This window comes from Synchiropus splendidus, chromosome 9 (genome assembly GCF_027744825.2).
Source record: "Synchiropus splendidus isolate RoL2022-P1 chromosome 9, RoL_Sspl_1.0, whole genome shotgun sequence".
In the NCBI taxonomy this organism is placed as follows: domain Eukaryota; kingdom Metazoa; phylum Chordata; class Actinopteri; order Syngnathiformes; family Callionymidae; genus Synchiropus; species Synchiropus splendidus.
In genome coordinates this window covers 22015781-22026923 of record NC_071342.1, presented here as the reverse complement: position 1 = coordinate 22026923, position 11143 = coordinate 22015781, and the positions used below count along the sequence as shown (strand labels likewise).

Here is an 11143-nt window from a genome sequence, read left to right as displayed (position 1 = left end):
TGGGACCGCAGCCCCTCAAGCGCGTTCACTTCTCATGCGGCGGGAGCGCGCCGCCCTAATTTGAGAATGGGGGGCTCCACACGCGCGTTCGTAGCAGCCGATGGCGCGCATGTAAATGAGGGTTCCTCAGGGTCCAAAATAACTTTTTACTGGCATCAACTGCTGCCAAATACCAATCCTCTTTGGGCCACACATCGATGTGTTTCAATGCACATCAAACCTCTTTTGGTCATTAATCCATTTTAGACATCTCATGATCAATATTTCACCGTCATTCCTTCTTGAAATATTACTCCCATGTTATTTAACTAAACGTTTCAGGACGTTGTGGTTGTCGAAAAAATTATATTAACAAACAAATACATGCTTTTAGTCTTTGTTTCGGTGTGTTGCCTGCAGAGAACGTTTCTTATCCGTTTATGGTACTGATTTTGTTTGTTTGTTCTTGTTATCCTACAACCAGAAACTACACAACATTTTATTGTCTGCGTCTACAGACACAGAAAGCTTATTCAAGTTCACTTTCACTTTTCACTGTGGCGTTCCTGTTCGTATCACATGGACTCATGGACTACAAACCAAAGGATGCACAAGCTAGAGTAGTTGTTGTGTCAACCAGTTGTTAAACAACGCTAAAATCACTATGCAGGTGATCTTGTTTCTTACGATCATGACATTTTCTCAGACAAAAATATGCTTGAAAACTCTTCAAATACCAGCTATCTTTGGTTATTTGTCAGCTGCGCTACAGTCTTTTGAGCAATGTTTCCTTAGGACTTCTAGTTAGTGACCTCATAGAACTTCATGTGTGAACGTACCAAGATTACAATCATGGGGCCCAACGCCTCCAGATGACCTGCTCATCTGCTCAGTACATTACTTTGGTTTATCAGGGACTCCTTCACTTTAAGAGTCTCCCCCTCCTCTCCCTCCCATCATTGCGTGTTAGAATGACGCGCATTCCCCTATTTTTTCCTCCCCTCTCCCTTCCCTCCTTCCACCCACCCTCCCTCTCTCTATCTTCATTCTTCCATTCTCTCGCTCCTCCTTCAGTGGCTTCCAGCTTCAGACACACTTATAAAGAAAGTGTCGTCGTGCTGATGCAGAGATGCTGCTGTGTTTGTCACAGTGACCCAAAACACTCATTGGGCGATGATTCACAGTTGAATTGATGAGTGAGCGGAGGACTGCAGCAGCAGCAGCAGCTCTCAGGTATGAACCAGCGGCAGCAGTCGGTTTCAGCACCACGGTCAGCTCAGGCACACTACTACTGCTGCTGGTCCATGCTGTGTGTGTGTGTGTGTGTGTGTGTTGCTGCTCAAACATGCCCAGACCACACAGCATTTGGGTAAATCAGCAAGGACACAAAGCTAACCAAACCGGCCCGGCGTGTTCAGCAGCATCCGCACAAAAGACCAAATGAACAAACACACAAGATTAAAATGAGAAGGAACAGCAACCAGACCCAAGGCACGGCTTCAAGTAAGTTCTTATTCAACATTTGCACTTCAAACACTCCGAATATTGGCAGAAAAAAAACCTAAATGAAGTCATCGTCTTTACAGCGTAGTCTGAACCAGTCCAAGCATGACTCTGTTCCTACAGCCCACACGAACACTTGAATCACACGTGGATCACCTTTACTTTCAGAGTCAGTACTCACAGTAACACAAGCCCTGAGACAGCAGTTATTCTGGATGTGACGCAGAACCTCCATTTGACCCGCGTTGGGCCTCATAAAAGATATTATTCTGTACTTGTTCTTTGAGATGTTCAAGTCTAGAGACAGTACATGTGATGCAGTTGTCCTGGTTAAGTGCTTAGATGATCTCTCACTCAGAATATCAAACCTGAATCAATGTTTACACTGGACTCGACCCTGTTATGGTTCAATACGTGGGGAGGGACTCAAGTGCAGTGATGAAAGAGTCACAGGAGGCTGGAGCCAGTCAAATACAATGATTTAATAGACAAAAAAATACATATACAACACGAGGCGTCGCCAAACCTGGAGAAGAAAACAGAAAACAAATGGAAAGCATCACAGTAAACGGGAAGATTCCACAACAGAATGAGTTCAAACAAAGAGTGTCACCGAACCGGGAGAAAGAATGCAAGTGGAGTCTATTACAAGAGAATACACACACAAAGTAAAACACAAAGTACACCATCGAGGTCGTCAAAACGAACGCATGAACGGAAACGGAGAGAAAACCAAGAAGCCAGGCGGAGCAGGGAGAACAGAGGGAGTGAAAATACAAACACTCCAGGCACCAAGCACCAGGGTTAATAGAAATAGCTGAACAGAAGATAATTCAAAACGACGGATAAATGTATGTATGTATGTATGAATGACAAAAGGAGTCGAACTGGCACACGTTGCTGGAGTCCAGGTGTTCTTGAAAGGAAGGAAGGAGGGAGAAAATAAAACTGGAGTCAAGGGAACAAAACAAAAGCAGATCATGACAGACCCAGGATCTAGATTTGTTCAGTGTCATTAGAAACGCCAGACCCGAGGAAGCACATGAACCAGACCTAAATCAGTACTTGTGTTGGATCTCTGTAAGTATTTTTGTGAGACCTGCCTCAACACTCTCGCAAGTCCAGTGTCCTCATGCCATACAAGAGATGGTACCAATACTTCAGTTGAGTAAGTGCTGTCGTACCAAAGACATGACTCTGTACTTTCAGGAGACCCGTGGCAGTACTCTAAATAAAAAACAGAACCGCAATAGTGACCAGTCTCCTTTCAGTTATTACCCCAGTCCAGAGTAACAGTTCATAGCAATGTTGAATGTGCAAGTTTCTTGTACTAATTGAAAATTTAAATGGCCACAATATAAAGCATATTTTTCATGGCATGTGTCGCAGAAAATTGTAATTCATCCTCTTGACCAATACTATAGTTTGTATCATTTTTTGTACCTTCAAAAAGTTGAAGTTGAATTATTTGATGTGGCACAAAACGTGAATTTAGTTTAGCCAACAGCAAGTTACAGAACATTGTAGTTGAACTACATACTGTTTGTTTCCTCCACACCTGTGCCACACCTCCCCGTACCTTAACCAGACCTCTGCGAGGCTCATAGTCGATTACACATTAAGCCGCGGATTGACTTTTCAAGAGTTGCACTGTAACAACGTCCTGAGATTAACTTTTACCATCAGTCCCTCTCAGAAACCAGTAACAAGTGTCAAGACCGCTCAACTACTTAACCGGAAGTGAATGATCCTTGCCTTCGAAATAACTTACAACTTGACGCTTAGACTGCAATAAGTACCATTTTGCAATATTTCCGAAGCTGCATAATATCTTACATACACATTTATTTATTGAATTGTTTTTTTCGCAATTGTCATGTCATCTATCTACAAAATATATATAAGAGGACTTTTAGTTTGAAAACACCACCGGCGCGTCACGTGACCTTGGTGTCACGTGGTTGCAATGTTGATCCTTGGACTGACGCACTGGTGACATTAAACTTTAAATGTCGTCCTGATTGAAAGTGCAGTCGTTTTGGTTGAATAAAATTCCTTGAGTAAATCTGTCTCTCGGAGGGCGGACGGTTATCTGTCACGTGAGTGGTGAGTTCCGCTGCAATGTTCTTCCTCATTGATGTTGCATTCACTGACTGTCGTTGTTATTATCAAGGCTATAACAACACGGTTTTAGATACTTTCCATGCGCTGTCTATTGACCCATTGATCGTTACAGTGATCGAATCGTGATCAGTTGCGTGCATCTTTATTTGATCTGATAGAAGGTGCAAATGGATATCTTCAATAGTCGTGTACAAAAAAGAGAAAAGAAAAAAAAATCAATTTCATGAAGATAGTTCACCGACTCAGGAATGGAAGTTACGGTAGTTTCTCCAGTAGCTGTTTGATGTTCGTAATCGTTATTTTATTGCGGAGCAAATCTTTAAAATGCTGAATGAAAAAGGACAATGTTATGTATTAAAATACAGAATTTATTTATAAGCAAGGCGAACAAATATGTGGGGATAGAAATGATTCTGCAAGTTAAATAAAAAGTAGCCAGTTGTAAGTTGCGTAAATAAATGAATGAAATAATATGGGCAATGTTCATGATGAAACAATGAAATGAGTGTTTACATTCATACACTTGGGCCAGACAGGTTCTTTGAATCTCAAATCACCTCACGGTCTCTGATCAATAGGTGGAGTACAGACACCTTCCCCCTGGAACTCTTCTGACTGACCTCTGACTTGTGCCTTGTTTGTTTTGTGTTGCTAAACATTCGATAATTCCCTTTACAGGCAATGTTGCCGGTCGTGGTGGTCCACGGAGGGGCAGGTGTTGTACCCAAGGAGCGATCTGAGACGTCCATGTCCGGGGTGTGCTCTGCCGCCCGGGCGGGGTACGTGGTCCTGCAGGCTGGAGGCAGCAGCATGGACGCCGTGGTGGAGGCTGTGACCCATCTGGAGAACAACCCGTCCTTCAATGCCGGTGAGGTCCAAGTCACTGAGACATTTCCCAAGAGGTGATCTTTGGTCGAGATCAATGGGGAGGTAGGAAAGTATACGCTCAAATATCGCGATACTTGATCCCACGATAATGTATTTGATTGATATTTTTGGCCGAAATATCGCAATACTTCATTGTCTGATACTGAAGCATAGCAATTAACATAGCAATTTATTGCTATGGTCAGTGGGATCCCACCAACTAGGAAAGTGCTTTGAAATAAAATAAAATAAAATAAAAAGGCTGATCACAAATTCAACACCGACCGTAGCTTCCTGCCAGAGGAAAGAGGAACAAACAGTCCATGACCAGGTTGGGAAGAGTCTTGATATTTTAAATTGCCTATATCGATATTTAATAAATACTGTCGTTATCTGACCTGTTTGATACGTTTGAAAACATTTTCTTTTTGCACACAAGTTATTTGGTTGATTAAGGGAGCGGTCCTCTGTTGGAGGGCAAAATTCAACTGAAAGTCTAAACGGTGAAAAACAGTGTTTTCATGAACATCATATCGTACTTTATTACCTGATTTACCCTCTTAAAATGATGGCTCCTATTTACAATATACTGCTGAACTTGTATCACCGTTCCTGTGTCGGGATACGCATCATATCCCAACATACCTGTCGATACACAGTCCTAAAATACCAGGCAGCATGCAAAACGTCCCGCTTTAGAGCAGAGGAAAGCGTGAAGGCTACAGTGGAAACCCGAAGGAAAGTGTTACCTCTCGTGTGTCTCCCAGGTTGTGGGTCGATCCTGAATGTCAATGGGGACGTGGAGATGGACGCCCTGGTCATGGACGGGAAGATGTTAGCCAGCGGTGCCGTTTCAGCGGTTCGGTACATTGCTAACCCGATCCAGCTGGCCAGACTCGTGATGGACAAGGTACCAAGGTGGCACACGAGCAACGCCACTCTTGCATGACGACATGTTGAACTCTTCGATCGGCCTTCAGACCGACCACGCCTGCCTGACAGCAGACGGAGCCAGCAAGTTTGCCCGGACCATGGGGGTCCCTGAGGTCTCTCAGGAGTCCCTCATCACTGAGTACTCTCGCATGCGCTGGAGGAAGAACATGGCTCCTGGTGCCAACCCTGTGGAGAGCCAAATGTGAGGTTTCCTTCTTCACTCCCAACACACACACACAGACAAGGAGGGGAAGCTGCAGCTGGTGTTCCCTCACCTCACACGTGTGCCTGCCAGAGCACTGTGCTCTCCAGATGTCAGACACATTCAAATGAAGTCCCATTGCAGTGGAGGTGAATCATTCAAACTCTTGCAGTCAGGTCCCTTCTCACCTTCTGCTCTCATGAGGCTTAAAAACATGGATTAAGTCAGTGGTCCCCATCCCCCGGACCGGGGGCCGATACCGGTCCATGGATCAATTGTTACAAGAAATAAGTAATTATTTTCGTTTTATGTATTATCTGAGTTTGAATGATCTTTCATTTTGAAAAAGCATTTTATTTTGGAAAATGACTGGATTCTCTTGGTTAAGCCTCAGTCACTTGAGAGCCCACATGTAGCCCACAAGCTCGCAAAATGAGTCAGAAACTGGAGTCTTTGGGAAGAGGAAAAGGCTCAGTGAAGAGACAGGAGAAGAGCCCACGACTTCCATGAAGAAGAAGGTTTTTAACAGATAGTAGCAGGAGTCGTGCTTCAAGTATGGATTTATCATGGTCGGTGATTCCCATGTGCCAAGCCCACAATGTGGCAACTTCACACCCCCCGGGAAACGTTCAATAATTGTTTAAAGACGGGGCTTAAACAATTACAACAAAAAAAAAAAAACATAAATGTCATTTTTAATTACGGCGATCTGCACACACTGCTTTCACTCAACACGCCGGCGTCACCCGTGCAGCAGCTGAAGAAAGATGGCGGAGGTCACGCAGTAGAAGTGTGTAAAGTCAGTTAAGTATAATATATATATTAAGTTAAGGATATATATATATATATATATATAATTCATCAGTTTAACTGAGATCAATTAATGGAGAAAATATTCAGTAGAATACTCAATATCTAAATTATTCGATAGCTGCATCCCTACTTTAAAGCGTTATACATACATACCATATATTCAAATTCACTTCACGTTTAGATTGTATGAGAACGACCACTCGATGGTGCTGTACTCGCATGTATCCTCTTCCTGTCCTCACATCCATTGTCTTCTGCTTCACCTCTTGCCTGATGCTCCAAACGTTCCATGTCTGGCCTCATTAACTTTGTCTCTGAACTTTTCGACAAGTCCCTCTGATAAATTTTATGAATCTATTCAAATACATCTATGTATTTAAAGTGCCGAATGACACTTATTTGTTAGTGTATTACATATAAAGGAAGCGCGGTAGTGGTGTGTCTACCAACGTCCACTAGATGGTGCTGTTGCAACAATCTCAGGAAGCCAGCTTGAAAAGATGTTGCGACAACTTTCACTCCATGGTGTCTATTGTCTCGTTTGTTAAACAGCCCGTCGCTCTGTACAGTCACGTGGTGAATCTAACACTCCGTTGGAATAGACTGGAGTATGTTCCTCAGAGAAAGTGACTTCTCAGTGAGTCACAGTGTTGGGAAAGTTACTTTAAACTAGTAACTTAGTTACTAGTTACCTCATTCAAAAGTAACTTTGTTACTTCAAGTTACTCATTACTTTCAAAGTAACTAGTTCCTAGCAGAAGTAACTTTTTTAAAAACTGTAACTCATCATAATCATCTTGGAACAGTCACAGTCATCGGGCTGGGTCAGGAACCAGCAACACTGGGACAGAATTATCATTATTTGTGTGGCCTGCTAAACTAGATAGTCCCGTAACAAAGGTCATCTATTGAGCTATAAGCTCTGACCCACTTCAAGTGTAATGAGATTACAAAGTGGCCACTAAAGGTGCAACGGCAGGTGAACGAATGACAATATTGAAACTTTTGATGGGCATATTTATTGTGATCATTTAGATTAGAAACTATACTTTTAGCAGTGCAAAATGATCAACACTTTTTCAGAACACTCAGTAGTAGCAGGAACAAACACAAGTGCCAAACCGATGCTGACGATCATCAGCAGCAACACAACTGTACCAACTGGAAACATGAACTGCAGTGACAACTCCACAGCTGCGATAGGCAGCATGACTTTCACAACACTTTCTCACTGCTACTAGTGTGTTCAACTGGTTCTGAGACAAAGGCTGTGCAACAGGCGATCCGAAGTCAAGCTTCTGCTGTTTGGCTGCAGTGGCTTCTCCTGTGGCGTCAGACCAGCGAACCTTAGCAGCGTCTGCTTCAGGCTCTTCTGCCACCAGCTTGGTCCGAAGATGTTTCACCAGATTGGAATTGCTGGTTTTGGACATGTTGTAGAGCCTCCACGTAGCTTGCCGCCACTACAATATTGGAAAAAAAACTGAAATGGACATATAATATATTATATATTGAGAATATATCCACAATGGGAATTCCACACCTGAACCCTCATTGATCGCAGCCATTGTTTCTATCACATGTGCGGCACTGCGTCATGTGACTAATGCAGGCTTCAGTTTTACACGCGTATTATGGACAGTGCTTGTTAAACTTTTTAAATAGTTGTGAATATGAAGTAAATCACAGTAATGATGAACGCGTTGGTAATTTTGGCAAAGGAAGGCGTCATAGCACTTGTTATTACAAAAGATAACGTAGTTCCTATAACGCTTTAGTCCCAACACTGGTGACTCAGGTGTCTATGCTCTTCAGGGGGAAGATGGGCACGGTGGGAGCAGTCGCTCTGGACAGTCACGGGAACGTGGCGTGTGCGACGTCGACAGGCGGAATCCTCAACAAGATGGAAGGTCGAGTGGGCGACACGCCGTGCATTGGTCAGTTGATCAACGCATGACACACCTGAATGTTGAGCTGTGGCTTCTGTTTCTCAGCCGCTCTGTCGTCTGCTTCAGGGAGCGGAGGCTATGCCGACAACAGCCTGGGAGCTGTTTCCACCACGGGACACGGCGAGGCCATCATGAAGGTCACCCTGGCCAGACTGGTCCTCTTCTACATGGAACAAGGTAACACAAACTCATCGTCCCGCCTGCTTCTTTCTCATTACCCTTTCCTATTGGCTCTCAGGCCAGACAGTGACAGCGGCCAGTGACTCGGCCCTGGCCCACATGAAGTCCAGAGTGTCGGGGCTGGGCGGGGTGGTGACTCTGGATCCACAGGGCAACTGGACGGCTCGATTCTCCAGCCAGCAGATGGTGTGGGCGGCGGCTCAGAGCGACACTCTGCACTACGGACTGTACGCTGGCGAGCACTTCACCCAGAGCGTCCACGAACCTCAGTAGTTAGTCAGGTGGTCAATCGCCACAGGAGAACTCAGGAACTTGATGTTATCAGAATAGCCTCATCATCGTTTTTACTTGGATGTTGCTGTTGTTGTATGAACAAAATCACCTGTTGCATTGATTCTGAAGCATAAATCAACAGTTGGTTTCATCAGGTGTGTTGTCTGGACATGTTTGTCAACACTGTTTGAGTGGTTGTCAGTACATTTGTGTATGTTCAGTACATTTTTGTTCTTTTTTTTAGGCAAATGTGCAGAGTTACTTCTTCAGTTAAAAGCTTGAGGCCTCCTGAACACCATTTATGCAAATGTTGCATCTTAAATCCCACTGAAAACAGGTTTTAATATATATTTTTTACATTTTTCACAGCAACTTTTCCTGATGTTTTATACATCACCTCAGTCTTTGCCTTTTAATTGGCCATCAAAAAGACTTTTATTAGTATATTCATTTCATCTTTTTTTTTTTTTGCATGGTCTTCTCATGACATTTTAGCTGATCATTGATTGATTTAATGTGTCAGTTTTGTAGAGTTTTGAAAAACAAGTTTTTTTTGTTTTTATTGGTTTTCTCATACAAAAGGTCAGAAAAAGCAATATTGAGTGTACATTACAAGTTGAGGTAATTGAAAAAAAAACAACAACAACAACAAAACAACAACAAAAAAGAAATACAAAAAAACAAACAAATAAAATAAAATAAATTATTCAAATTAATCACCACTATATGGAGCTTTTGTAAGATGTTATCAAGTCGAGCTGGAGCGCAGGCTTTGTCACAGAAATATTGTGTGGAAATACTGGTCAAATAACAATAATAACAGACAATAAAAACAAGAGCATGAGAAGAAATATCATGAGATATTCAATCTCAAAGACTAAAACAATGACAATACTGACAGACGGATCGTTTCCATGTTTAGGTATGACAAAACACCTTTTAACCAATGAGACAGGGTTGGTGGTTGAGCAGTTTGTTATAGTTCATTGAAATAGTCTTTTATATTGTTAAAAATAATAATTTTATGATTCATTCTTTTTGCGCTTGGCCAACAGGGGGTGCTGGAGAAAAGCGTAATTACCGATGTAAGGGCGGGGAATTGTACTAACTAAATGTTATTATATGATTTTCCACGACAAATGATGCTTTAAAGTCTTGTTGAGGTCAGTCGACAGCCAGTCGTAACCTGCTGACCGCTGCACCTCCCGAGAAGAACACACCCGCTGTGCGTTTTGTTTGCTGTCGGCTTTTTCCACGGCCCTCATTGTGGCTGTGTTTAGGGGACAAACTGGAGCTCACAGGTGCTGGTGGCAGAACCTGAATGCTGATAAAACAAACATTGTGGTGGAGGAAGTCGTGTTTGTACTGCAAGCAACCTTCAGATGTGAGGATAAACTGACGCTCTTCAGTGGAGGTGTGTGACCTCTGCAGCCTGGAAGGTCTCGCAGGTTCACGTCGAGTGACTCCACATCACATTCTGGTTGTTCTTTACATCATTTGGGGCCAAAAGTCAGTTAATGATCTGTAGATTCAAAGGCAGAAAGAGTCCTGTCTATATAATACAAGGACACAAGAGGAAGGTGGGAGGAAGGAAGAAAGGAGCACACTGGACATCACTGAACTGGTTAGTGGAAGTCAAAGATCTGTGACATCGAGAGTGAAGAGACACCACCCTACATGTTGCTGTGGGGAGGATGAGCAGGGCAAAGTTGCCATTAGAACAAAAGACTGCAACAAAACAGTCGACCAGAGGATCAATCTAACTCAACCATCACAAGTTTGAAGCTAACAAAGGACTCAACTGTTTCACAATGTCATCGAGTTTAACTTAACAGCAGCTCAGAGACGCAAAAACCAACCACAAAAAAATCAAGTTGCAGCAAGAATAGTACAAATGAGTTATGCTGCAAAACTGTGGCGCAAGTCCAATCCAATCCTCAATTGTGTTTTCAACTGAGGATTGTAAAAATGTCAAGGTTTCAAACCGCAAATGCTTTAGCTTAATAACAAAATATGTCCAAAACAAAAACGTGTTAACAGAATATAAACACAGTAAGACAACATGAAAATCAATTCCTATCATTTAAAGACAACTTGACCTTAGCCTGGAAAATTGGCCATGAAATAAAAGGTAATAAAAAAATACAAAGGAAGAATAAGTAAAGATCAAAGGACAAGAGAATGTAGAATCCATAAAGTCGCCGTTGAAAATATAGCTGGCTCAGCTGAGGAAAATGAAACTTGACAGCCTTTGTTTGTGCTACTGAGACAGTGAAACACATTTCTACTTAATTTCAGATAAAAAATATGGTCGTGTAAAAGT

General features: G+C 42.7%; 1 protein-coding gene across 2 annotated transcripts; it reads left to right on the top strand.

Moving 5' to 3' along the window:
- The first annotated feature begins 1408 nt into the window (after nucleotides 1-1408).
- Nucleotides 1409-9179, top strand: asrgl1 (asparaginase and isoaspartyl peptidase 1). Of its 2 annotated transcripts, none has more exons than XM_053875461.1 (7): nucleotides 1409-1482; nucleotides 4285-4474; nucleotides 5241-5383; nucleotides 5454-5608; nucleotides 8234-8355; nucleotides 8434-8544; nucleotides 8606-9179. In XM_053875461.1, exons 2-7 carry the CDS (start codon nucleotides 4288-4290, stop codon nucleotides 8818-8820), a joined length of 933 nt encoding a protein of 310 aa, XP_053731436.1. In that variant the 5' UTR covers nucleotides 1409-1482; nucleotides 4285-4287; the 3' UTR covers nucleotides 8821-9179. The 2 variants fall into 2 exon arrangements, with proteins under 2 accessions (XP_053731436.1, XP_053731435.1); XM_053875460.1 differs by lacking the exon at nucleotides 1409-1482 and adding an exon at nucleotides 3443-3588.
- The last annotated feature ends 1964 nt before the right edge of the window (nucleotides 9180-11143 follow it).

Coding starts and splice junctions, on each gene's coding strand:
- asrgl1 (XM_053875461.1), top strand. CDS start 4,288: ATGTTGCCGGTCGTGGTGGTCCACGGAGGGGCAGGTGTTGTACCCAAG. Junction 4,475..5,240: donor CAACCCGTCCTTCAATGCCG/GTGAGGTCCAAG, acceptor TGTGTCTCCCAG/GTTGTGGGTCGATCCTGAAT. Junction 5,384..5,453: donor CCAGACTCGTGATGGACAAG/GTACCAAGGTGG, acceptor ATCGGCCTTCAG/ACCGACCACGCCTGCCTGAC.